Source organism: Podarcis bocagei (genome assembly GCF_964188305.1).
Source record: "Podarcis bocagei genome assembly, chromosome: 7".
Lineage (NCBI taxonomy): Eukaryota > Metazoa > Chordata > Lepidosauria > Squamata > Lacertidae > Podarcis > Podarcis bocagei.
Window position 1 is genome coordinate 5647384 of NC_138132.1, and position 27671 is coordinate 5675054.

Sequence of the window (27671 nt, forward strand, 5' to 3'; positions counted from 1 at the left end):
CAGCCAACTTTGGCTACCTGCATGGCAGGCCGAAAGAGGACATCTTTACACTTCCCCCAAAGCACCGAGATGGAAGAGTGGTCCAGGAGCATCTAAACCAGGGGTCAGCAAACTTTTTCTGCAGGGGGCTGGTCCACTGTCCTTCAGACCTTGTGGTGGGCCAGACTATGGTTTTTTTGGGGGGGAAAGGAAGAATTCCTATTCCCACAAATAACCCAGAGATGCATTTTAAATAAAAGCACACATTCCACTCATGTAAATACACCAGGCAGGCCCCACAAATAACCCAGAGATGCATTTTAAATAAAAGGACACATTCTACTCATGGAAAAACACGCTGATTCCCAGACTGTCAGCGGGCCAGATTGAGGTGATTGGGTCGGATCCGGCCCCCGGGCTTTAGTTTGCCTACCCATGATCTGGCATCTGGAGAACCAAGCAATGGGGAAAGTGAGGGCTGGGTGTATAAGCAGAGCAGAAATACCCTTTTGGTTAGGCATCATTTGGCAAGATGCTGAATCCTGTCTTCTCCTGTGGGAACAGGCGTTGTTGTGGGGTGCAACTCATTTTATATACAGTGGTGCCCCGCAAGACGAATGCCTCGCAAGACGGAAAACTCGCTAGACGAAAGAGTTTTCCGTTTTGGAGGTGCTTCGCAAAACGAATCTCCTATGGGCTTGCTTCGCAAGACGACAATGTCTTGCGAGTTCCTGCTGTTTTTTTTTTCCTTTCCCCCCCTTTTTCTAATCCGCTTATCAGCTGATCCGATCAGCAGATAAGCCGCTAAAAGCTAATAGCGCTAAGCCGCTTATCAGCTGATCCGATCAGCAGATAAGCCGCTAATAGCGCTAATCCTTCAATGGGCTTGCTTCGCAAGACGAAAAAAACCGCTAGACGAAGAGAATCACAGAACGGATTCTTTTCGTCTTGCGAGGCACCACTGTATGCAAAAATTAATAAGGGTTTTTAATGGGGGTGGGGGTTTTGGAAAGTGTGGCTTGGCACTTGCATGTCTAAGGAAAAGAAGCGTGTGCGACACAAAACGAAGAGCAGGACACACCCTAGAAAGAAAAACAAAACCTTTTATTGCTCGTACCGTACAAATCCAAGGGCAGCAGAGGGAAGGAGAAGAGGGAGGCACCGCGGAGACGCCCAAGGAAGGCCCCTCTCGCCTGGCACACCTCCCCACCAAAGACGCTCCGGAGGACTTGCCTCTCATGCGGAACTTATTTTACAAACTGAGTGGGTGAGCTCGGGGTGGGAGGGGAGCCAGAGCCTGCCCCCCTGTCCCCTCCGGGCGAAGAGAAGTGCCATCGCAGTCGCCTTCCAGCACTGGAGAGAGATATCGCAGATAAAAACACAGCACAGCAGCAGAAGGCAGGCAGTCCCAACTAAAGCTGCTGAAGAGGGTCAGTATTAAGTTAATAAACCTCAACTATCACAACTACGGAAACTAAGTGGAAAAAACCCCTTTATTAACCCCCCTCGTGTTTGTGTTTGTGTGTGTGTGTGTGTGTGTGTGTGTGTGTGTGTGTGTGTGTGTAACACCCCTCCCTCTATATCCAGGACCACCCCCCCTGAATTCTGTAGAACATACATCGCACGGGATCGGAAAAGTCCTGTAAGGTTATAGTCGCGATCCAAATATGGTTTCCTCGAGGGGAAAAAAGCTTCTGAAGTCATATAAAACCTTTAAGCACCTAAATGGAGGTTTCTAAGGCTGCCGGCGCTTTGGAGTCAGACGAGTGTCAAAGGCCTGCATTGAAATGAAAGGCCGAGTGGAGGGGGGGTCAGAGGAGGCCAAAGGGGGCAGAAGGGCTCAGCAGCCCCCCACCAAACCCCCCTCCATGCTTGTGGGGAGGCATCACCATTGCCATTCCCCCCTCCGCCGCCCAACGATTCAGAGCGGCCGAGCCTCTTCCAGCTTGTGTCCACGTGGCGTCAGCAAGCTGGGCTTGCCAAGGCAGGGGTGGCACAGCAGCGAGGAAGGGGCACCCTGGAGAGTCACTGCGGGGGGGCCCACAGCCGTCCTACCCCCACCCCCAGTTGTGAGCTCAGGCAGCCTGCTGCCTGTCAACCCAGCAGGGTTCCCTTCCCAGTGCTGGGTGGTGAAGATTCGCACCCGCTGCAGGTGGGGAATGGAAAGGGGGGGCCACGGTGGGAAGGGGCTAGGCCCCCAAGGCTCTTCAGAGAGGCTGGTGGCCGCTGAGCCCATTGTGGGCTGAGGTTCTGCCTTCCCCTCTGCTCCAGGCCCACAGAAACTAAAGGCAGCAAAAGTCACATTTTGGGGGAAGGGCGTGGCTGGCCTGAGCCCAGGGAGAAAGGATGAGAAGTGCCGTGGGGGGGTGTCCCTCCCCCAGAGCCACCCACCTTTTGCACCAGGCGAGTTTACATTCAACCATATGCAAGAGGAGGGGGAGAGCAGGCTGGGACCCCCCCCCCCCACCGATGGAAAGGCAGCCCTCTCCCCTCTGCGCATTGCCCCCACGGCAGGCATGAGGTAATGACGGGGGTCCCGGCCAAGATCGCCAGGACCTTGGGCCAAAAGCCCCCCCAGGAATGTTTCCCGTTGAAGCAGGGGGCAGGAGGGGAGAGGTTAAGGCTTGGAGAACTGGGGATTGACCCCAGGAAGGCACCTCTGCTGTGGTGGAGGAAGGCGGAGGGCCGGCCCCACACCCCACCACCGCGGGCAATGAACGGGCAGGCCGCACGCTCCTTGCGGACCCCCGTCCTGGCACAGCAAAAGCAGCTCAGCCCACCTGGGTCGGGAGACCTCCCCTGCCCAGGCTGGGACTCCGCAGCTGCCCACCTGGGCAGGAGGGCGCTGAACTGGCGTGGGGCAGCCGGGGGAAGCCTAAGTGCGGCCACCGGAGAGCTTGACCTGCATGGAGCCTAGGTCGCTGCAAGGTCACAAGGGGGCTTTGCAGTGGCGGTCTGGGCGGGCTCCCTCAGCCAAGCCCCCCCAACCCCAGCCCTGCTCTACTGGCCTTGGTCTACAGTGGCCCCGAAAGCACAATGGGAGCAGTCTCATTCTCCCCAAAAACCCAGCCCTTTTGAGAGAGAGATGCTGTGCCAAAGGAGGTCAAGTCAGGCCATGGGGGGGGGGGCAAGGGACCATTCTGGAGGAAGGTCTCGGCTCCTGCCCCCCTCACAAGCCGCCCCTGCCCCAGCCCGGCTCCTGGAAACACTGCCCTCTTTTTGAGCCCCTTTCTCTGCAGGTTCTCCCCCAATGCCCTTTGGTTCAAAGGAGCTGGTGGAGAACGAGGGCTGCTCTCTCGACCCCCCTGGGCACTGCGATGCCCCCGCTCTGTTCCTTGCATTTCCAGAAAGGGGCAAGCAAAGGGTTCCCAACATTCCCACCTTGCGGTAGCCAAGCGAACCAAAAGCAAATAAGGGGCAACCGCCTCACCCATCTCCTGCACAAACGAAAACACATTTGGTGGTGGTGGGGTTTGAATCCCTGCTAAAAAGCTCATTATAGAAAGGGGAGCAGTGGGCGTAGCATCAGTGAGGGAGGTGGGGACACCCAGTCTTTCACCCTGACCACCTTCCGCTCCCTGGATATTCTGCGCTACTTTGGGGGGGGGGTGCGCACGGGTAAGTCTTGCCCCAGCCGAGGGAGAAGCCGACTTGAAGAAGCAGAACCAGATGAACACAGACTCAAGCGCCGGCCAGTCCAGAGGCCCTTTGCCCAGGAGCCACCCTCGCCCGGAAGAAAAAGGAGTTCTTCCTGCAACATCCCCGTCACTCCATGCAGCCCCACATTGGCCAAGGCGGAGGTGGTCTTGGCCCGGGCCTTGCTTCTGCTCTCCAGGCGGGCGCTGCCGCCGCAGCAGGCAAATGTCTCTGCCACCGGACCTCTGCCCCACCAAGAACAAGGCAGCAGACTTAAGAAGGGGAGATGGCGAGATCTTGCCCAGGTAACCCCAAACGAAACCGCTTGGGGAGGGGGATGAGAGATCCGTCTGCGCAAGCAGACACCCAGGGGCGCAGGCTCTCATGCCCAAATGGCAGTGCCACCCCTGGGCTGCTTTAGCCCACAAGCCTGTTGGGAGGGAAGGAGGGCACTAACAGTTGTGCCAGGACAAGCGCGGACCAGCCCCTGGACCAGCCATGAGAAAGACGGGGGGAGAGGCTTGCTGGAGGCTGGAGGAGCTAGCGATCACCCAGGGCCCGATCCCTCCTTCACTCTCCAGGGCTCCAGGCAGGCCAACGCTTTGCCCGCAGTCAAAGAGGTAGCAGCAACTGCACAAGCCGCACCGCCAGCGTTTAGGTACAGCAAGGGAGGCTCCCCCAACCAGGGAGGGAAACCCCCGGGAGACTCCATGACCCTCCAAGGAGCCTGGGCTTCCTCTGGCCGCCCCCCACCCAGCCACGTTCCAGTGAAGGAGGGCACCATGCAGAGGCGGATGACCAGGCTGGGGTGGAAGGGGAGGGCGGTGGCACCAGGGGGGTGAGCCCACCTTGCCCTCCTCTAAAGGCCGCCCAAGCAGCAGTGGCACCCCCTGCACACATCCCGAGAAGAGCTCCCAGGAACTCTGGGCAGCTGCTTTCCAACGCCCAGAAAGATGTGCCCCCCCCATCTCCCCCCCACCCCACCCCCCACTACTAGTCGGAACCGTTGGTGACCCAGTCTGTCTCTGCTGCGCAAAGCCTGGCTTGACGGGCCCAGTATTCACACCTCCCCCCGCAGCGTCCCTGGCCATCCGGCAAAGGGGGGGTCCAGCTCCCCCCCCCAAGAAAACGTGTCTCTGCAGCACACGCTCCGTGTCAGTTTGCCCTCTGGGAGTCCCCCAGGCTCTCCTGTCTCTCTTCCTCCAGTGACCCCCCTCCCACCTGGCTTCACCAACGTCCTGGCAGGGTGGGGTGGGAGGAGATGCACTTTCTCCTGCCCAGGGAGCTTTCCAAGCAAACATCCGAAAACAGCCCCCCCCAGTCAGGGCAGGGTGCAGGTCCTTGAAAGTCGAGGAAAGCCTCCCCCAAGTCCATCTGCGCTGAAAACTCGACAACAGGTGGGGGAGCGGCTGCGGTGGCTGCTGTGGTCCAAGCGGATTCCTGGTGGGGAAGCAGGGCCCCCCCCCTGTGCTGTTGCTGCTGCCTGGTGGGGGAGGCTGTTTGCCCAGCCCCCCGATTTGGGGCGCTGCAGGGCCAGTGAGATGGGGGGGCACCCTCCCCCTGCAGAGTGTCCTGGCGTCCTGCAAGCCCCGCCGCCGCTCTGGCGGGGGCACTGTAGGGGGAGTGCCGCTGCCCCCCTATTCCCGGATGCTGGCCGAGTAGGAGAACTGGGGGAAGTGGGTCCGCTGGTCGGCCTCCAGCGAGTCCAAGGTGTCGTCTGTGGGGGGAGAAGGAGGGGAGAGTCAGGTCAAACGAGGCAGAAAGCTGCTCATCGCCTGGGGCGCAAGCGGATTCAAAGCAACAATTCCCCACCCCACCCCCAGCGCTGCAAAAGGGGGAATCGAACCCTCAGCCCATGGCTGCCGGTTGGACCAAATGAGCCCTGGGGTGCCCAGGATTCTGTCACTCACATCGGTCAGGAGGGGTGATGGTGATGGACTGTGCTGTGAACTCGTCGTCAAAGTACCGGGTGTCGATCTCAGATGTCACCTGCGGCTTGAAGGGCGGGATGAGCTGGGGAGAAAAAGGGGGCCAAGCTCGCTTTGTGGTCCTGGCGCCACCCTGACCCCCCCCCACTCCCCCAGGCAGCTTGAGGGGCAGCTGAGGAGGCTCCCCTCCCCACACAACCTGAGTGGCTGGGGGTCAGGGGAATGAGTACTTTGTCTTCACATCAGAGGCCCCCTGTGCCGCCCTCTCTCCTTACCATTTTCTGAACCACGTCCTGCCAGTTGATGGCGGCAAAGAAGCGGTGCTCCATCACCTCCCGGGCGTCGTTGGGGCCGCCCCCCAACCTGTGGGCACAACAAAGGGGTCCTGTAACCACAGTAACTGGGGGGGAGCGTGAGATTTCCAGCGGGAGTCCCTGTACCTGGGTGGCAGCACAAGGGGCAGTGGGGAGACAATTTTCTCTCGCTGCCCCACAGCCTTGGCATTATTCTGCGCCAGCCAAGTGGCCACTGGATGTTTTGGATGGCAACTCCCACCAGCCCCCTGGGCTGGCGGCCGGATACTGGTGGGCTTTGTCGTCCAAAGCACCTGCTAAGAAGCAGGCTGGCCTGCCCTCATTCCAAGCCTCCTTTCTCCCAGAGTACAGCGCCTCCCCCCAAAAGCACCACCCCAGTCAGACCCTCCTCGCTTGTCACAAAAGAACAATGCAGCCAAAACCGCAGTTTATTTCCCTTGATGCACACTGCCCCACAACCCTGGGAAGTGGAATTTGGGGTTCATTGCGCTTCTCCGTATCCCTCCTGGGAGGAAGGCTTCCAGGACAGCTTACGAAGAGGCCACAATAAAATTTCATGATGATAACAATATTTACACCCAAGCCACTTCCAAAATATTTATATAAAAACATAATAAACCATTAAACCTTAAAAAGTTTCCCTGTACAATGCTGCCTTCAGGTGTCTTCTAAAAGTCAAACAGTTGCTTATTTCCTTGACATCTGACAGGAGGGCGTTGCACAGGGCGGGTGCCACCACCGAACCAGGCCCCGTAACTTCGCTTCTCGCATTGAGGGAACTGCCAGAAGACCCTCGGAGCTGGACCTCAGTGTCCAGGCTGAACGATGGGGGTGGAGGTGCTGAGGTCATTTTGGTAATCCCAACTACGAAACTAACCAACGCTGCTTGAGTTATCCCTGTGCTAAAATCTGCTCTGCTACGTTGACTCCATGGCAGCATGGCAGCTGCCCCACCCCTGCCAGGCAGCCTCTTCCACACACAGGCAACGAAAAGCCCACCTCTGCTTGGGGTCCTTCTTGAGCAGCCCGGCCAGCAGGGCCTTGGCCTCGGGGCTGAGCGTGCGAGGGAAGCGGATCTCCTCCATGAGGATGAGCTCAAAGAGGCGCTCGTGGTCTTGGTTGTAGAAGGGCAGGCGCCCACACATCATCTCGTACATGACCACGCCCAGCCCCCACCAGTCCACGGCACGCCCGTAGTCATTGTCCTCCAGCACCTGGGGGGAGAAAAGCAGGGGCAGCTCAGCCAGGAGGTGGAGGGGAGCAGGCCGGGTCCATCTAGGTGGCCCTTCCTTCCTTCCAATTGGTTTTCACTTATTACATTACAATACAGATGTAGGAAAGTCAACACCATTTCTTCCCCACCCCCCCCATACATTTATATTTCCTCAAACCATCATATTATTCTTTTCTCTCTCCTCCCGCTTCGCCCCCCACTCGATTTCCTCCACATTTTACAATTTACACTAATCTTTAGAATAGAATAGAATAGAATCATAGAGTTGGAAGAGACCACAAGGGCCATCGAGTCCAACCCCCTGCCAAGCATTCTACATTCTACAATCTTCTCAAATTATCTATATATTCTTATTATCTTTCCTTACTAATTTTTCTTCCATCCAGTGCTTCACATTTTAATCTAGGCATGTTACTGTATCTTTTTTTGAGCAATATTTTGCCATATATTCATCAAAACATTTCCACTCCTTTTTAAAATTTTTGATTTGGCTGATTTCTTATTATAGCAGTTAAAAAGTAAAGGGACCCCTGACCATTAGGTCCAGTCGTGGCTGACCCTGGGGTTGCGGCGCTCAACTCGCTTTACTGGCCGAGGGAGCCGGCGTACAGCTTCCGGGTCATGTGGCCAGAATGACTAAGCCGCTTCTGGCGAACCAGAGCAGCGCACGGAAACGCCTTTACCTTCCCACCGGAGCGGTACCTATTTATCTACTTGCACTTTGACGTGCTTTTGAACTGCTGTGTTGGCAGGAGCAGGGACCAAGCAACGGGAGCTCACCCCGTCGCAGGGATTCGAACCGCCGCCCTTCTGATCAGCATGCCCTAAGCTCTGTGGTTTAACCCACAGCGCCATCCGTGTCCCATTATAGCAGTTAATTTTGCCACAATTAAATATTCATTTAGTTTACAAATCCATCCCTCCTTTGTGGGTATAGCTTGTGACTTCCATCTAGGTGGCCCTTCCCTGGCAGCCACGAAGGGGGCAGCAACAGCTACCGCAAGCAGGAGAGAGGCCAGACACACACACCCCCATCATCTCAGCCCTCGGTTTCCCCGGCTGTTTGGGCCGCTGGCCTTGCCCAGGCAAGAGCCCCCCCCCCAATACCTCAGGGGCCAAGTACTCCGGCGTCCCGCAGAAGGTCTTCATGGTGGCGCCGTCGCTGATGCCCTCCTTGCAGAGCCCGAAGTCTGTGATCTTTATGTGCCCGTCCTTGTCCAGCATGAGGTTCTCCAGCTGGAAGAGGCGCAAAGGCAAGTCAGGGGCGAGGCGGGGAGGGAAAGATCCTGCTCAGACGGGTCCCCAGGAGGTGGGTGGCGGGAATGACACGCTGGGAACAGCCAGAAGCAGCTGCAGCAGCCGACGTGCTGGACCCCGAGGGCAGCCAGCAGGAGAAATCATGCCTTTCATTCCTTATCCCAGAAACCAGGGAGCCAAGGTCCCCCACCTGGGTCTGGAGCTGCTGCAATCGTACGCCAGCAGATTCCTGAACTGCATGGAGTTGGACTGGGTGGCCCCACTCTATGACTCTAAAGCAGATGTGGCCAAGCTCACAACTGGGCACATCCTATTTGGGCTCCTGGCGCGACTCCAGGCTGTGTGGACAGAGTCTTTGTGCTGCCCTGGCTCCCAGTGTGACTCCAGGCCTTCAAAGGGCTGCTCCATCACTGTACACCACTTGAAGGGCCCAGGATGTCTGCAAGGAGGGCATGCCATTCTGCTTGCCCATTGGTGGAGGCCAGCGGCTACAGTGGCCTTGAGTCTGGGATTGCCTTGCTCAGAAAGCCCACCTGCTGGCTCCTTCCCCGTGGAAAGGTGGAAAGCCCTCAGTCCTTCCCTGGAGGTCTTTAAGCAGAGCTTGGGTGGCCGTCGGCCTTGGATGCTTTTAGCTGAGATTCCTGCACTGAAGGGGGTTGGACTAGAGGACCTTCAGGGTCCCTTCCAACTCTACAGTTCTACACACCAGGGGAAGAGTTTTGCTTTCAGGCCTGCTGGTGCTCTTTCCCAAATTCATTCTTCTGGTATTCTAACTATTTCATTGCATTCAAGGGCATTTGAGACTCTATTCTGGACTCGGATTGGGGAGAGCAGAGTTCAAATTCCTGCCTGGCCATGAAGCTCGCTGCGCGTCCCTTGGCTGGGACAAAAAAGGAGTGACTCGTAATTTTGCAAGGAGAATTTTAGTTTTAAAAGTACCATGTGCCACCTCCTCCTCCTCCTGACCCTTCCCTCCCTACCCAGCTCAATGCTGCGGGCAAAGGCAAAACCTCTTATGGAAAAGGGAGCCCCATACAGCTCCCACTTCTCCCCATAAGGCAGGGTCCGCTTCCCACCTGAGCGCCTTCTGCTGAGGCCAGACCAGGTGTTCTGCACAGGGTTACCTTGATGTCACGATAGACGACGTCCCGGGAGTGCAGGTACTCCAAGGCGGAAACAATTTCAGCCCCGTAGAAACGGGCACGGTCCTCAGTGAAGACTCGCTCCCTCGAAAGGTGGAAAAACAGCTGGACGGGGAGGGAATTGAATTTTATTATTTCGGCCACAGACCAGTTCCAGCTCACATACAATATCAAGGAAGTCATAAAACACGATAGGAACACATTTGAATTTGCAACTAGGTATAACAGGGACAATACAGATAAAGCAACAGTTGAAAAATATAACCTAAAATGATAGCACAGCTTGTTGACGGGGAGGGAAGAGGGACATCTGGAAGGTGAGCAGCAAGAAGAATGAAGGATGGCAGCCGACAACGGCGATTCTCTGGGGACCGCAGGGCCACGGGTGCAACTGTGCTCAGCCACGTGGCTCCTGTCAGAGCGGGATTGTGTCCCTCTCCCCGCCCCCCCCCCGCACCCAAAGCAGTCACTGACCTCCCCTCCGTTGGCATACTCCATGACGAAGCAGAGGCGGTCGTTGGTCTGGAAGGCGTACTTCAGTGCCTGGAAAAGGGAGTTCACAGAGTCAGCAGCCTCCTATTATTATTATTATTATTATTATTATTATTATTATTATTATTATTAAACTTTAGGCGCAGGAGAAGCAGCAGCAAGCGCCCAGCCCCTCTCACTGAGCCTTCCCAGGCAGCTGCTGCTGACAGGTCTTGCTTGTGTGCCTCCCAAGACAAAGGAAGGGAATATGGGACCATCACAGCCTATGTTGTGCAGTTTTAACTGTACACAGGTGACAACCACCTTGTTGAAATCCTGCAAGATAAATGCATGCAAGGCAGAGAGCTTTTAAACTCACTGCCAATACAGTGGCGAGGCTCCGTGATTGCAGCGAGCGTCTTCCAGCCCAGCTGGTCCCCTCGACACCTCACTATCCGTAAGGGTTTTTTTTGGGGGGGGGTGTCTAACCCTGGCACTCACCCCCAATCGCACAGAAATCCCGGTAACGGTCGTCTCTTAAGCGGACGGCACGCACCGCATCACCATTTTCCCTTTGCAAGCAAACTGGAAGCCCGTCTCCTACTCTTTTCAAGCCGTCTCGGTTGGTGCCCTCACTGCTTCCATAGATCTGTCTAGCAATGTCATTGTGACACTGGCACTATTATTTTCAATCCCTTTCCTAAAGATCCCTAGCATGGAATTTGTCGTTTTCACAGCCACCACGCACTGGGTCGACATCTTGAGCTCTCGGGTTCAACCCCAAAGTCTGGCTTCTGGCCTGATATTTCCAGTTCACAGCCCCTTCGCTGGTCTATCATATAAGGAACCAAGTCTCCGTTCTTTCTCCCCTCTGGCCCCACAAGCAGCCACTCACAGAGACAGAGAATCTCGCAGGGCATCGGAGGACGACTGGCACCCTTTCCGTCCCACAAGTTCCCGAATGCGTACGTACCGTGAGGAACGGATGCCTCGTGTTCTGCAGGACTCTGCTCTCTGTGACGGTGTGGGCCACCTCGTCCTTCAAAATACAGGGAAGAAAGCATCGTCACCCGAAACGGCCTCATTATGACATGAGCAAGTGATAGCCCTAAACGGCCTTGGCCCGGTATACCTGAAGGAGCGTCTCCACCCCCATTGTCCAGCCCAGACACTGAGGTCTAGCTCTGAGGGCCTTCTGGCGGTTCCCTCCCTGCGAGAAGTGAGGTTACAGGGAACCAGGCAGAGGGCCTTCTCGGTGGTGGCACCCGCCCTGTGGAACAACCTCCCATCAGATGTCAAGGAAATAAACAACTATCTGACTTTTAGAAGACATCTGAAGGCAGCCCTGTTTAGGGAAGTTTTTAATGTTTGAAGTTTTATTCTGTTTTTAGTGTTCTGTTGGGAGCCGCCCAGAGTGGCTGGGGAAACTCAGTCAAATGGGTGGGGCATAAATAAATGAAATTAATTATTATTATTATTATTATTATTATTATTATTATTATTATTATTCCCAGGGGGAACCAAAGCAACACCCCCACCCAGCCCTGCTCCTCTTTGTGGGGCTGCACAGAGACCCCCCTCTTTGGAAGTGTGTTGGGGGGATTGGTATATCTCTAATGATTCCCAGCATTTCTGCCTGCCTCTCTCGCTGTCTCTCTCATTTCTTCTGCCCCTTGCTCAGTCACCCACAGGCTACTGGGGCTCTGCACAGCCCCAGTGGGAATCCGACTGGCATGTCATGCCATGTGGACCTCTGATGATGGACGCGTGGCCTGCTATCTGCCCGGATGCAAATCCTGCCTCCCCGCAACTGGGACGTGTCTCCGCCCCCCACGTCAAAGTCACTCCGCCCCCTGCCTCCCCCGCTTGGCCCCGTACCTTGGCAATGATGACTTCCTTGCGCAGGATCTTCATGGCGTAGTAGCGCCCCGTGGCCTTTTCCCGCACGAGGATGACCTTCCCAAAAGTGCCCTTCCCAAGGAGCTTCAGGTAGTCAAAGTCATTCATGGTCTTTTAACAAGGAAAAACACAAGGCTGGGTTGAAAACAGGACCTTCACAGTTTAGAAGGTCTGAACGTTTTGAGACTTGCACGAGGACAAATCAAGAGAGAGAGTTTCATTACAACTTGGGTTGACTTCATAGATTTCATGAACACAGAATTCTTATTGCATGGCTGACATAACTTTCCTAATCACACCCACCTCTTTGGTGAACTAGGCTCACCTGCGGAAAAAACAACAGCATCTCTTCTAACAATAGGTAGTGCCATCGTTATAGGAATATTCAGAATTAAAGCTTAATTCCTTTTATTACTTTAGTCCATCTCAAAGCATCCTCTAGTTTAAAACAGCACACTGTATTTCCGTTTTGTTTCATTTTTTTTACATGTATCATGATTTGGTGTACTGTACATTATACGTAGTTTGATTATTTTGTCCCATTCTTTCATAGTTCCATATGTTATATTGGCTTTGCACCAAATCAGTTATTGCATGTGCTGCTCCTACGTGAATTCCAGTTTTTGTGTTTCACAGCTCCTGTTTTGGAACGAGGATGCTTCTTGTTCTTTATTGTTTAGAATTTATTTATTTTTTAATATTATTTATTTTTAAAGGAAAAAAACACAGGGCTGCTGTTGGCCATTATCAGCCTCCTGGTGGGAACTTGGCACCTTCACCATTCCTTCACCATTTGAAAAGCTTGAACATTGTGAGTCCATGTCCACAGTTAAAGTCAGCGTGGCAAAGACTGGCGAAGCCGGGGGGAAACCACCTCTTTGTCCTCCTGCTCCGCTGAGCCAGAGCGGAAGGTAGCCCCCTCCCTGCCCCCTCCTTACCGCCTTGGCCCGGGTCTTGGTCACAGCCACCTCCATCTCCTCGGCGCCTGTGCTGTCGCTGGGAGAGCCGCACTTGTAGTCCATCCTGTCCTCTTCCGGCTCCTGGTTCTTCAAGCTGTTGGCGACCATCTGTATGGCCCGGATCCACTCCTCCCTGCGGGCAGCACAGGGGAAGTCAGGGCATTCCAGCCACCCAGGCACAAAGGCCGGCCAGCGGGCGCCAGTCCCTGGCTGGGAGAGTCCCAGTGCCCGGGGATCGGGGACGAAGGCCTTCCAGCAGCCAGAGGCTGGGTGCAAGCGAGGGCCCCCACCCCTGGTGGAACCGGGGTGGCCGAGTGGAGCTGCCCCAGGGGCCCAGAGAGCAGGGTGGGGTGGGATCAGGCGCCCCGCTCCAAAGCCAGACGCACCGCTCGTCGGGGGAGTCGACGTGGAACGTCCTTTCGATGACGGTCGTCCACTGCAAGCAGCGGATGATGAAGGTGTTGGGACGGGGCCGCTCGACTTTCATCAGCTGGCATTCTGGAAGAGGAAGAAGAGGGGGCTGCTGGGGCTTCTCCAAGGACAAGGAAGAGGAGCGGCAGACTCACCTACTTGCCCTCCTCTCTCAAAAACATGTGTACAGCCCCCAGCACAGCATTGTGGGAGGAAAGGGAAAGGGTTGGCGTTTTGCTGCGTTCTAACTGCAGTCCACTTGGAGCTCCAGGGGAGCCTCGCAGTCCCTGCCAATATGCAGGGCAGGGGTAGTAGGAGGGTGGGGTGGACGTACCTGCCACAGAGAAGTCATTCAAAGGGGGCAGGCTGTGGTCTGACGTCTCCGGCTTCTCCTTGTACCCAATGAAAGACCCATCGCTTTTCAGGAGAAAGTACCTGGGTCTCCACGTTTTGATGTATTCCCCTGGGAAGCAGAAGGGTGAGGCATGAGGGGCCTGAGGGGGCGAGAGGCACGTGCAGAGTGCCTGCCAGGAGGCTGCCTTTGAAAAGGCCCTGCAACCCAACAGCGTTGACGCCCCTGGCAGCAGATTCCCCTCCAAGGCTGGCAAGGGATTCTTGCTCTGCCAAGGGAAGCTGAGCAGGCCAAGCCCAGCCCTCGTCCGCTTCCTCAGGGCACCTGGAGCCGGACTCTGCACCCCTGCCATAAGGACATGAGCAGCTTGCTGGATGAGGCCAAAGGAGACCCATGAAGCCCAGTATCCTGTTCTCAAGCCTCCTCTTTCTCCATGAATCTTTCCAATGCAGGCTGGCAGCCATTACCAGCTCCTGCAGGAACGAGTTCCATAGATTACCGTATTTTTCACACCTTTTCCCTCCTAAAAAGTAAGGGAAAACGTGTGTGCGTCTTATGGGGTGAATGCAGGCGGGAGGCTCTGCTCAGTGCTCCCTTTAAAGAGCCGCATAGAGCGTGTGTGCGGCTCTTGCTGGCTTTTCCCCGTGGAGGGAGAAGGGCAGCCCGTCAGTCCCTTCTCCCTCCTCCGGGAAAAGCCCCCAAGAGCCGCACACAGGCTCTGCTCAGCGCTCCCTTTAAAGAGCCGTGCGGAGCGTGTGTGCGGCTCTTTGGGGCTTTTCCGCGAGGTGGGAGAAGGGACTGACAGGCTGCCCTCTGTCCCTTCCCCCACCTCCAGGAAAAGCCAGCAAGAGCCACTGCCAGGCTCTGCTCAGCGCCCCCTTGTAAGGACTCCCTTTCGTCTCAACCTGCTTTGCTGGGAAGCTAGCAGAAGAAGAGGTGCTGCGCAGCTATCGCTCTTGCTCTGCTGGCTTCTCAGCGAAGCAGGAGGAGGGAGGGAAGGGTTGAAAGCATGAAAAGCAAGAGCCGCTTACATGCTCTGCGCAGAATATTTTCTTCCTTGCTTTCCCCCTCTAAAAACTAGGTGCAACTTATGGTCAGGTGCGTCTTATGGAGCGAAAAATACGGGAACTCTGTACTCCTTAAAGACACACCTGGTAAAACACCTGCAGGCCGCTATGGAGGGTTCAGTGAGGATTTCCAGTGCACAGGGGTGAGGTGGGCTGCCCCTCCCAGCACGTCTCCAGAGCCAGACCTCTTTTGGCTTCTGGCAAGAGCCATTCTGAGAGGTGGCTCAACCTGGCCCTCTCCCAGGGCCAGGCTCCCCCTTTGGCCTGCGGAAGCCAAGGCTGCGAGGGCACCTTCACTCCTCAGCAGGGCCCAGTGGCAGCACAGGGGGGGGGGCTTCCCCCAGCAGGGCCAGGCAGCCCCCTCCACCCGCTCCTCTGGCTCCAGGGACCAAAATAGCCTCTGGGCAGACCTGGCTGCTGCTGCCACCAGCTGCTATCTATATTTGTCTGCAGGAGCAGGAGGAGGAATTTGCTGGAGCCACAGCCCTACGGGATGGGAAGCAGCTCAGGGGACAGCTGGGACTGCCATGGAGGGAGAAGGGAGAAGGAGGGGACTTGAAGTGGGGGGACAAAGAGGGATTTCAGGAGCAAGAGGCTTGTGCTGAAAGGCATGGCTCTGGCAATAAACATCCCCATTGCTCACCCCAGATTTCACAGTCTGTCCTCCACAAGTGTTGACTAGCAAAAGCCAAGGAGTCCAGGACACCAAGTGTGGAGAGCAGAAGAAAACTGCACAGACCGGGATTCTGGTCAGTGACCAAAATAAATCAATTCATTCATTCGTGCACAGACTGCGGGGAGCGGGGCATCTAGGGACAAGGAGGGAGCTTCTGCTCTTGTGTGCCCCACGGATGCCTCCTCGCCAAGCCCATGCCGGCCACCTCCATGCTGCCCTCCAAACAGCAGAGAATTGCAGGCAGAAAGGGTCAGGCAGGCAATGTCTAACCGTGTGCAAAGGAGTCGGCACTCCTGCACCCCAAGAACGTAAGACAAGCGGGCTGGATGAGGCCAATGGCCCATCTAGTCCTGTGTTCTTTTCTTCCAGTGGCCAGCCAGCTGCCCCAATGGGGAGCCATGAGCAGGACTCTCCCCGCTCTAGATTCCCATCCACTGGAGCAAGCGCCCTGCAATGCTGGAGGAGGCACACAGCCCCCCTGGCAAGCAGATGCTGCTATAATAATAATAATAATAATAATAATAATAATAATAATAATAATAATAATAATTTATTATTTATACCCCGCCCATCTGGCTGAGTTTCCCCAGCCACTCTGGGCGGCTTCTAATCAAGTGTTAAAAACAATACAGCCTTGTCCTCCTCCACAAATCCATCTCCTCCTCTTTTAAAGCCATTCGCACTGGTGGGCATCGCTGCCTCCTGTGGGAGGGAGTTCCAGAGTTTAACTATTTGCTGCATGGAAAATGGCTTCTTTTTGTCTGTCCCGAATCTGCCAAACATTCAGCTTTACTGGATGGGCCCAGAACTAGCAATTAATCCAGAATGCGACAGCTAGACTGGTGACTGGGAGTGGCCGCCGAGACCGTATAACACCGGTCCTGAAAGATCTTCATTGGCTCCCAGGACGTTTCCGAGCACAATTCAAAGTGTTGGTGCTGACCTTTAAAGCCCTAAATGGCCTTGGCCCAGTATACCTGAAGGAGCGTCTCCACCCCCATCGTTCTGCCCGGACGCTGAGGTCCAGCTCCGAGGGCCTTCTGACCGTTCCCTCACTGCGAGAAGCCAAGTTACAGGGAACCAGGCAGAGGGCCTTCTCGGTGGTGGCGCCTGCCCTGTGGAACGCTATACCAGCAGATGTCAAGGCAATAAACAACTATTTTACTTTTAAAAGACAACCGAAGGCAGCCCTGTTTAGGAAGTTTTTAATGTCTGATGCTGTATAGTTTTTTTTTATTTTTGGTTGGAAGCCGCCCAGAGTGGCTGGGGAAACCTAACCAGATGGGCGGGGTATAAATAATATTATATTATATAGAGAAAAACTTCTCTGCCCACTTTCTCCCCACACAATTCTGCGCACCTCTCTCACGTCCCCCAATACTTGCCCTTTCCCCTAAACTAAAAAGCTCCCAAAGCGAGCTGCTCCAGCCCCAGGACCATTCTGCTTCCCCTCTTTTGCACTACAACTGTACACAAGATACGAAGGGGGCCCACACTTCTCAGCCTTGCACGCTTCCCAGGAGCTTGGGCTCCGATGCTCCTCCAACCCAGAAGCTCAAGCCGCGAGGCAGCCATGGGGAGCGCTCTTCTCTCCATGAGCCGGCCCGGGGGACACCTGCACTTTGACCTAAGAATGCAGAGATAACATAGAGGAGGGGGCAGCAGCAGCAACAGGCCCCTCAGGGACACAGAGGGAGGCTAAGCTCTGTCCAGAAGCCAACAGTAAAAGGAAGTCAACACAGGCTTCATTCAGAGGTGCAACAGACACCCAACAACTTAGATGCCTTAAGAGACAGGCTCCCTACTGAAGGCTCCAGACATAACAGGGCTCTGTCCTACCCAGAGCCTGGTGCAGCAACCTCCAGGGCACAACCCCCACTTCCAGGAAAGCAAGAACCTCTCAGCCCCCTCTGACAAATCTCAGGTGTGTGTGTGTGTGTGTACATTGCTCACCTCTCTTGTGCAACCAGCCCTCCTTGATGACCGACACCTCATTCATGTTGACGTGGCCGTGTTGAGCTCACAGGGACTAGATTCTGCCCACTGAGCCGCAGGTGGACTGGTGACCTGCAGAAGAGAAGAGAACAATGGCAGTATGGGTCCCAGGCTCATCAACCTCTGGGGATGGTGAAGAATCTGTCTCCCACAGTTATAGGGCCTCCCTCCCTCCCCCTCACTGCTAGTGTCCCCAGCACCACACTGAAAACAACCTTCTTCCCAAACAAGGTGGATCCCTCAAAAGTCACAGCAGGTGCCAGCCCTGACTCCCTGTGGAAGCAGGGGGCCTCACCAGCCTTGGGAAGGCTTAGATCCCCAGGGATAGGCCACTGGCCCAGCCCAGGGCAAGGCGGGTCTCCCCAACGGAGGGGGTCTTGCACAGGGAACTGAGCTGCTCTGCAAAGCCAGACGCTGCCACCTCCAGGGCCCAGGAAAGCCTATGCAGCAGCTCTCAACATTGGACACAGAGGAAGGGGAAGGCTGGGGTGACTGAGGGACCCCCCACCCCTGTTAGGGAGGTATTCGAAGCCAAGGGCAATGGGGGTCTCCCCGTCCCTGCGATGATGCTTACACCTGCTGGCAACTTCCCCTTGGCCTTATCTGCCCCCCTGATAACAGGCACCGCCAGCAGCAGATAAGAGGCCCTTGGGAGCTGCCAATGCTCAGACCAGAGAGCAGCCCTGGCCAACCACGAAAACAAACAGCTAGAGAAAGATTAATCCCAGGCACCTGATGGGATTAAAGAGGGAGAGGGGTTCAAAGACTAGCCCAAAGATGCCGCCAGAGAAGCAGGGAAAGGGCTGCCCCCCCATGCAATTTGGGAGCGGGGCACTGAACAAATGTGCAGGGGGGTGCTAGGACTGTGGAGGGGGGCCTTTCATTACCCTCCTCTTTCCCAAGGGCCAGTTCATTGATGCTTGGGTGACATTCTGAAGGTGGGAGCCCAAGTGAGCAGAGTGGTTTGCTGTATAACAGCCCCCCCCCCAGGTCCACTGTCGACGCAGGAGGCAAGGAATCCCCTTCCCCCTTGGCGGGTCACAGATAACAGGTGAGGGCTGAATTGCCCCAGCCAGCACAGTCCTCCTGGGCATCTACAGTTTCAGAATCAGGGGGGCGGACAGGTGGAAACACCTGTTTAAAGGCTCACTCGGTGCCACAAAAATCCCCACACTGAGAATCCTGGCACACCGGGAAGAAGGCCAGCTTGGTGCCTCCCCCTCGCCCCCAATTCACCAGCCACCTGAAACCGCCAGAGACCACCAGCGAGGAGGACCCTGTAGCTCTGGCCTTGCCGGACCTCCTGGAGGGGGGCCAGCCTCATTTCCAGGGTTGGGCTCATGAGACTCAGAAGAAAGGCCCACTCTGAGCCCCACGGCCTAAACGCAGCTCAGCTGAGGCCAGGCGAGAGCATGGAGGTCGCCCACTGGGTGAAAGGACGCCAGGCTGGCTTTTGCGTGTTGACACCGAGTGAGAGGTCCCCCTGCCCAGCCAGGAAGGTGCTTGTGCAAAGCTCTGGCGGCCTTCTGTGTTGCTCCAGAGGCCGAGGCTGACAGCAATGGCGGTGGGGTTGCGACAGGCCTTGGGAGTCATTTACGTAAGAGTGAAAATGCCCCCCTCCCCGCAGGGAGCCAGATCCAGACACAGCGGCTCCACTCCTGGAGGCAGGCACAGAGATTTGGGCAAAAGGGCAGAGCCTTGCAGAGCTCAATGGGGAGCGCCAGACCTCTTGCCACCCCCCCCTCCACCCAGCTGGCTTTGCTCCCCAAGCAGCTGGAGGAGACGGGTGGGGAACAAAGGTAACCTCCGAAGGGCGACAACAGGCGCCAGAAACCCACCTTTGCTGGTGCCCAGCGTGGAACTGTGGGGCAAAGGGATTGCCCAGGGAGGAGGAAAAGGGAGAGTAGGTGGAAAAGAGCCCAGGGGACTCTTGGAAATTGCAGAGGCCTGCAAATGAAATGGGGATGGGGGGGGCTGGTCTAAGAGGCCGACATGCAGACCTCCTGTGTCTTTGACTGAGAAGCGCCACTCAAAAGCACCTGAATAAAAGCCCTTTATTTTGCATGGCTACTCCCTGGCCCCACAAAACACCTTTTAACAGGAAAAAGGCAATGGCGTTTGTCACACTGGCTAGACACTTTCCCCGGAAACTGGCCCACAGCCCCTTGCAAGCAAAGCAAGATCAATTAAGCCAGAACACAGTTTGACAGGGAAAAGGTGGGACTTACAGATCCCACGCCAGTAAATGAGGAAACTAAATGCCTCAGGTGATGATTGCAGGGTCTGGGTCGGTCCTTGGGGGACTTTATAGGTCACAACCACCACTTCAAATTGAGCCTGGAAACTAACTGGCAGGCGGTGCAGTCAAGCCAGAGTTGGTGTTGTATGTGCAGACTGTCTGGCTACCAAATTCTGCACCAGCTGCGGTTTCCTGAACCTTCTTCAAAGGCAGCCCCACATATAAAGCATTGCAGTAGTCCAGCCTGCAGGTTGCTACAGCTTAGGCAACAAAGGTGAGACTGCACCTGTCACAGTCACAGCTGTTGGCGCCCAGTGGGCAGGACCTTTAGCTGAGAAGGGAGACGGGCAGCAAGATGCAGAGTCTGGTCTGTAAACCCAAAACCCACCTGGCCAATGGGTGGCAAAGAGACCCTTCTTCTGTGCAGAAAGGGCAGCTGGTGAAAGTAAGAAATGCAAGTTTTAAACAATGGAAAGAGGGGTCTGGGTTTGTTGCTGCTGCTTTTAAACACGATCCCCCCTCTGGGAATGGATGGAAGGGGTAAAAGCCAAGTGGGTGTTCTGAGCTGCACCTGCTCTTCTGCTTCTCTCTGAGTGAGAGAACTCGGGTCCAGCTCTCCAGGAACGAGTCCTTGCTGGCCTGGTTCGCCCAGCTCCTCCAGCAGAAGGGACAAGGCAGAGAACTTGGGGTCCTGCAAGGCTGCAGCCTGGAGAACTGGAAGCAGGAGGGACTGTGCGGCCTGGAAGATCTCATGACAAAATGAGGCTCCTGATGTCAGCAGGCAGCCATGGGGGGCGGGGCAATGCGGGGGTCTAGGTCAGGGGCCCAAGGACTTCCAGGCCTCCCCCAGGATCCAATGCTGCTTCTGGAGTCGCCCCACCCAGATGTGTTTTATCAAAAAGCAAGAACAACCTTGTAACTCCTCCTATTTCCCAGAGGGTTGTCTTCCCAAGCAAAGGTTGCAAGAAAATGATCAAGGAGTGTTAGCCGGGGGGGGGGGTTAAAAACCATCACCCCCTCACCTGTAATTTCAGAGCCTTTGTCTATTATCTTTGAGAATTCTTGGAGAACGGGTGAGGTCCCTACAGACTGGAGGTGGGCAAATGCTGTCCCCATCTTCAAAAAGTAGGGAAAGGAGAACCCAGGTAACGACCGACCGGTGAGCTTGACATCGATACCAGGGGAGGTCCTAGAACAGGTAGTTCATCAGTTGGTCTGTGAGCATTTAGAAAAGGATGCTGTGATTACTAAGACCCAGCATGGGTTTCTCAAAAATAAGTCACATCAGAACAATCTGATTTCCTTTTTTGATGGAATTACAAACTTGGTGGATTAGGGAAATGCTGTGGACATAGTGTATCTATCTTGATTTCAGTAAGGCTTTTGACAAAGTCCCCTATGATATGTTTGTGAGGAAGCTGGTAAAATGTGGGTTGAATGAGGTAAATGTTAAGTGGATGTGTAGCTGGTTGAATGATTGAACCCAAAGAGTACTCATTAATGGTTTCTCGTCAACCTGGGGAAAAGTGACAAGTGGGGTGCCGCAGGGTTCTGTCCTGGGCCCGTTGTTGTTTGACGTCTTTATAAATGACTTGAATGAAGGAATTGAGGGGATGCTCATCAAATTTGCAGATGACACCAAATTGGGAGGGGTAGCTAATTCTGCAGAAGACAGAATCAGAATTCAAAATGACCTTAACAAATTAGAGAACTGGACGCAAGCTAACAAAATGATTCTCAATGTCAGGTTCTACACTTAAGCAGGAAGAACCAGATGCACAAAGAAAGGATGGGGGGCATTTGGCTTACTATCAGTACATGTGAAAAGGATCTAGGGGTCTTGGTGGACCCCAAGCTGAACATGAGTCAACATTGAGATGCAGCAGCAAAAAATGCTAATGCTATTCTAGGCTGCATCAACAGAAGTCTAGTGCCCAAATCAAGGGAAGTAATAGTCCCACTCTCTTCTGCCTTGGCTAGACCACACTGGTAATATTGTGCCCAATTAAGGGTAACTCAATTTAAGAAAGATGTTGACAAGCTGGAAGGTGTGTAGAGGTGTGTAGGCAACCAAGATGATCAAGTGTCAGGAAGCCAAGCCTTATGAGGAACGGTTGAAGAAGCTGGGTATGTCTAGCCTGGAAAGGAGAGGAGATATGAGAGCCATCTTCAAATATCTTAAGGGCTGTCACATGGAAGATGGAGCAAGCTTGTTTTCTCCTGCTCTGGAGGGTAGGACTCGAACCCATGGCTTCAAGTTACAAGAAAGGAGATTCTGACTAAACATTCGGGGGGGAAACTTTCTTACACTAAGGGCTGTTCAGCAGTGGAACAGACCCCCACGAGAGGCGGTGAACTCTCCTTCCTTGGAGGTTTCTAAACAGGTTGGATGGCCCTCTGTCAGGGATGCTTTAGCAGAGATTTCTGCATTGCAGGGGGTTGGACTAGATGACCCTGGGTGTCCCTTCCAACTCTAAGATTCTATGATTCCCTGGAGAGGCACACACACATAAGCACACCCCTCAGAGAGGGTGTCTGGTCTTTTTCCTCCCCCCCCCTCCATTTTGTACACCTGTTCCCTACCACATAGGCTGCTGGGCTGCTTCCCCATCCCAGGCCACCAAGCCACAGCTGCTGTTGCTGCTGCAGAGAGAGGAAGAGCACCTAATCCCAATTCCTCTCCCTGGTTGAACACACAAGAGCAGCAATGCTCACCCCACAGGGAGGGAGGCGGGAGGGCAGGCAGTGGGGGGGGGGGGAGAGAGAAGAGAGACTTGTTGACTTGCAGAGCATGTGTGACTCAGATATTGCGAGCACCAGAGTTGTTTACGCTCTCCAAGATGTGACCCTGTGGAACAGGAGGGGGGAGGAAGAGGGGGGCTGGTCCCCAGGAAGAGGAAAAACACGCTGAGTGCGATAGAGAGGGAAGGGAGAGGTATTGGTTGGAGTTAAGGAAAGAGAGGACACAGCTGTCTGAGAGGGACACAGGTGTTGACTGACTACAAGTCCCATCATTCCTGACCATTGGCCATGGTGGCTCAAGCCAATGGGAGATGGAGTCCATATCTGGAAAGCCAACAGATGCCTCCCTCATCCCACCCCCCAGCCCTGTTGTAAAACCTTTGTAACAGCTAGGATTAAGGGGTCTTGGCAATCTGTAACAGGTACGTCCAACTCCCAAGAGACTGCAATCTATTCTCCCAGTACGTATAGAAAAATTGGCTGTGATCTACCTTTTTTTAAGGAGTTGATTGACCAAAGTTGTTGAGCTTTTGGGGGATGGGTAAGGAACACCCAGGCAATCACTTTCACTTTACTTATTACAGCAATCGACACCAGGGACACACCCGCGATCGGCAGGTAAATCAATCGACCTGTTGGACATACCTGATCTATAACATGCAGGGTGGTAGCCAATGCTTGTCCTACTCTGAGCAGGCCCTTTGAAATTAATGAACCTCTATTAACCATGTTCATTAACCACAGTGGGTCTACTCCGAGGAGGAATAGCATTGCATGCAGTCCATTGTTATAATGGTCAATTCCTTGCTGTCGCCATCAAAAAAATATGATTTGAGAGCACAAGAGATCCAGCGGGGAGGCTAAGAGCCAAGCCAGGGCAGCTTCTCTGGGCGCAAGCAGAGTGTCCAGCCTTCGGACAGACACCGCTCTATTCTTAGAAGTTAAACACTGCTTAACCTGCTGAGGGGACAAGAAGATGTTTAGGAAAGGGAACTGCGCTTTTCACAGTCAACACGAACTTGTGAGCTGCTAAGATTAACAACAAACAGGTGGGAAAAGCATTTGACAAACAGGCCCAGGGAACAGTTAGGAGGAGCCCCCAAACCTGTGAAGGCAACAGTTTGCATCTGAGCTTTTGCACTTGAATGCTTTTAATTCTTTCAAAGCTTTTGTAATTTTGGTGCACTGACTGGCTCAAGGCTTAAAGCAGAGCAGATTTACTACTTTCAGGCCACGAGAACTTTGCAGCTCCTTCTTACCCAAATTTACAAAATGGGTTCAAGTGCCTCCAAAGGAGGTCTGGGGGCAAGAGCTGGAGGAACAAGAGAGTCATGGCCCAATACCCCAAACCTCGACACCACCAAGGGGCAAAGCTCTCTCCTCAATCTACCAGGAGGGCTCTGGGGGGGAGACAGAAGCAGCTGACCCCTCCCTCTCCCCACACATGCTGTTTCTCTGCAAAGCCTACACACCAATGACCTATCCAGATTGAAGCACTCTTGTGGAACCTTCCTCCTTTTCCTAAATCCTGTGGCTGTGTAATACACAATTTATTTACTCCCCCATCAAACTTATCCAGCTTCTTCGCAATATATATATTTTATTACAGAAAGGAAAGCCACTGCCCATTCCACCAGGACCCTCTCCTCGCACCGTTCGTTTTCCCAGGAAGGCATCTGAAGCGGATGCTCCCCTCTTCAAGATCTCTCTTCCCGAGAGTGGAATTTCAAGTCCGGCCATTGCTACATCCCAGCGCAGACATTCCAAGGGCAGGCCCTGCAGGAGGAAGTGAGCGCACCGTCCAAGAGCAAGGCACATTTCCTAAATGTCGAGCAGCGACTCTTGAGTTATTTTTAGTGGCCTGCTGGGGCCTTCATAAGAACACCCTGCTCCTTCGTGCAAACCCCGCACAACGGAGAGATCCAGGTGAAGGGATTGAAGCCCAAGGAGCAGAAAGCAGGGGGCTTCTATGCACAGGAGCCAGAACACACGAGTTATACACCCTGAAACGCCCAGCACTCAGGTGTCACTGCAAGGTGGACTGAAACAGGTAACAGAGGACGAGGGGGGCCTGGTAACCGTCCTGGAAGCCTGCTGCCTGCCCAAGTGCAGAAAATGTGGTCTGAAAGAGCCAAGGCCCCAGCAGTGATTCATCTGCTCCCGACCTCCACGAGGCAGGCAAACCCACTCCCCTATGCTACAGGCAAAAGCCTAGCACCATGTGCTCTAGTCTGGAATGTGGTCTTCAGCTAAGGGGACAAAACCTCTCCGGGAAGGCTGGCAGGCACCCAAAGCCTGGAACTGGCAGGATTAGCATGCCTCGGTCCCCCCAAAACCACCCCCGAGGTCTGCTGCTCTAGTGCCGGTTTCTCAGGACTATCCTACAAACACACCGGTAAGGGCAGCTTAGTGTCCAGATGCTGGGGAAGACAACTTTCCCTCTGCGTGTGCATTCAAATGCAACCAAAGAAACAGAAGGGAAGCAACATGAGTCATAACCGTGTGCGCTGTGGCCCAAGATCAACAACATCCAAAGGCCAACAGACCAAAGAAGCCAGACGGAAAAGGGCAGCGAATGTGGGTGATGTGTCAAGAGAAGGCCCCAAAACAAGGCGCAGAGCAGCGACCCAGCGGTTAGCAAGTCAGCTGACATCCAGCCACAGCAGCCCCTGTGGATTCCCCCAAACACAGGGGGTGGTTTCCAAAGCAAGGCCCCTTCAAAACAAAACCCCAAGCTCCTCGCACCTTGGTACTAGATTGCAGCTCTGAGGTGCAGCCTTCCCACAAGGGCAACCCAAATGCAGCTTCTGGCAAGGAGGAGCAGCTCTTGGCATCTCCTGGCATCATACAGGCGTGCTTAAGAGAGCACCAGTACGTAAACACATGTACATACAGACCCACACTATTCCTCATCTCCTTTCTCCTCCACAAATTGCTTGGCTGGGCTGCATCTCCCAAACAGCTCAATGTGCCCTGCAGGGCTCCCTCCCTCCCTGTTCTATCCCCACAACCACCCTGCGAGGTAGGTTAGGCTAAGAATTTGGCCCAGGGTCACGCCCAGTGAGTTTTATGGCCAAATGGGGACTTGAACCCTGGACACACAGTTCCTAGCCCAGCTCTAACCACTATGCAATACTGACTGGAGCTGCTACCTTGCTGGGTGTGACCAGGAGCATCTGCCTAGCCTATGGCTCCCTTTTTATCATCAGCTGGCCACGAGGGAGCTTCCAAATGGGAAGAAATGGGATACATTCTCCACATATGCATGAGCAACTTGGAAGAATAGTAGGAAGCCAGTAGCACTGCCCATAAGGAGCAAGCAAAGGTGTCAAGATAGCCTACCCAGAACTGCCCCCCCCCAAAAAAAAAACAGTTTGGTGTGTGGAGTGAAGACCAAACAAGGCCCTAGGTTGCCATTCAGGTGGCAGCAGCTCCTGGCAGCACCCTTAGGAAGGCAATTCCACAGAGCCCTAGAGTTGAGGGGACCTCCAAGGGTCATCCAGCCCAACCCCCTTGCAGTGCAATTTGTGTCTTCGGTGGCTCACCTGAAGCAGGGCAGCGCCAGAACTGCTGCAATACCATCCCATAAGTAGCTGTGTGAGCCGGGGGTGGTGGTGGGGGGTGGCAGCAAAGGGGCCTCCTCGGCTGGCATCTGGAGACCCAGCGAGAGACGCAGCGAGACAGGGGAACAGACTCTCTCTGGAGGGGGCACCCAATTGAGCGCGGTGGACGCGGGGATTCTTTAGCTGTCACTCCTGCACTGCAGGGGGTTGGGCTAGAAGACCCCTGGGGACCCCTCCCAGCTCCACCCTTCTCGCAGGGGCCATCTGCATGGGATGCTTCGGTTGTGATGGCCGCCTAGCATAGGGTACGACTAGATGACCCCTGGGATCCCCTCCCAGCTCTACTCTTCCGATCCTGCGATTCTGGGCGTAGTGGCCGCCTGCCGGGGATGCTTCGGTCGTGACGTAGTACCGCACGGCTGCCGAGGAGCGCGGTTGGGCTAGATGACCCCTGGGGGTCCCGCCCCACCCTGCGGTTCCGCGAGCAAGCCTGCCTCCCAAGGCCGGAGGGAGGGCGGTCAGCGCGGGCAGAGAGGCCGCGTGTTGGGGGAGGGGCGCCCTGCCTCCCCCTCCTCCCCCCAGGCAGCCCCCCCCGCCCAGCTCGGCCTTCCGCGCAGGCCCCGCCCGCGGCCGCCTCTGCTCCCCCCGCGCCCATGGTTCGCTCCCACGTCCCCCCCCCCGCCCGATAGTTCTGCCTCGCGCTCCCCCTCCCTCGCCTCCCACAGTGCCCCGCGCTCGCGCCTGCGTCTCTCCGGGCGATACCACTGAGGGCGGGGGGGGCGCGGCCTACCTGGCTCCTCCGCCGCCGCCGCTACCGGCGCCCCCTCAGGGCCGCCATCCTCATCCTCGCCGCCGCGTCAGGCCCGACGGCGCCCGCGCTCCCGGAAACCCCGCCCCCCGCCGGGCCCACGCATGCAGGAAGGAGGGGGAGGGGCGGAGGCGGCCGGGGCGGTGCGCGCAAGCGCGGAGCGAGGCGGAGCCCGGCGAGGCTGCAGGGCCGCGAGACCGAGGACGAGCAGCAGCGCCGCCGTTGCCGCCTTCGGCCGTGTGCGCATGCGCGCCCCGGGCGGCTCCCGAGCCGCGGCGAAGCCGTCAAGGCGCCTGCGCGGCAGGAGGAGGCCCGGCTGGGCTCGGAGCGCATGCGCGGCTGCCCGGGCCGGGGGGCGGCTTCTCCACGTCCGCAGCTGGCGTGGCCAATAGGAAGGCGGAGGGGGAGGAGCCACTGCCACCACCTCCCCGCAGGATCGAGCAGGAGCATGCGCAGAGTGCAGGATGGAAGCAGGCAGGGTAAAGCTTCCGAGCGCAGCAGGTCTCTTCGGCGAGAAGGTCGTTAAGCCGCCAGGAGGAATAAATGACCGGCTCTTGCTGTTAATGTATTTGCATGGGGTTTATTGCCTGTAAGTTACTTTAGGCTGCCCTGGATAATGTAAAGCAATTCGCAAATTTAATAAATAGCAAATGAAATGTAGCCTGTAGATGTAAATAAGGACGGCAAAGGTCAAAAGCCACGTAGTGGAGGAATTACGATGGGGGGGGGGCGGGACACACAAAATATACTCGTATTGGCTAGGTAATTTAGAGGGAGAGATGTGCACGTTTCCGTTGGAATCTATACTTACTTTTTTATTCTATTTATTACATTTATATACCACCTTTTCCTGCCAGGAGCTCCAGGTGACTCATGTTCAGTGGCCCCCTTTATCCTCACAACGTGCTGTGAGGTAGGTTAGGCTGAGAGAGACGGTGCCTGGCCCCCAAGGCCACCCATGGAGCTTCATGGCCAATGAGTGGGGATTCGAACCCTGGT

At 55.3% G+C, this 27671-nt stretch overlaps 1 protein-coding gene across 1 annotated transcript; it reads right to left on the reverse strand.

Moving 5' to 3' along the window:
- Positions 1-1064: 1064 nt before the first annotated feature.
- On the reverse strand, positions 1065-26807 carry AKT2 (AKT serine/threonine kinase 2). Its single transcript, XM_081200474.1, has 14 exons — positions 26655-26807; positions 17279-17392; positions 13565-13693; positions 13206-13317; positions 12799-12952; positions 11840-11971; positions 10935-11000; positions 9965-10033; positions 9473-9595; positions 8199-8327; positions 6857-7071; positions 5819-5906; positions 5526-5628; positions 1065-5332 (listed from the first exon to the last, which is right to left on the reverse strand). Exons 2-14 carry the CDS (start codon positions 17322-17324, stop codon positions 5253-5255), a joined length of 1446 nt encoding a protein of 481 aa, XP_081056600.1. The 5' UTR covers positions 17325-17392; positions 26655-26807; the 3' UTR covers positions 1065-5252.
- Between the last annotated feature and the right edge of the window lie 864 nt (positions 26808-27671).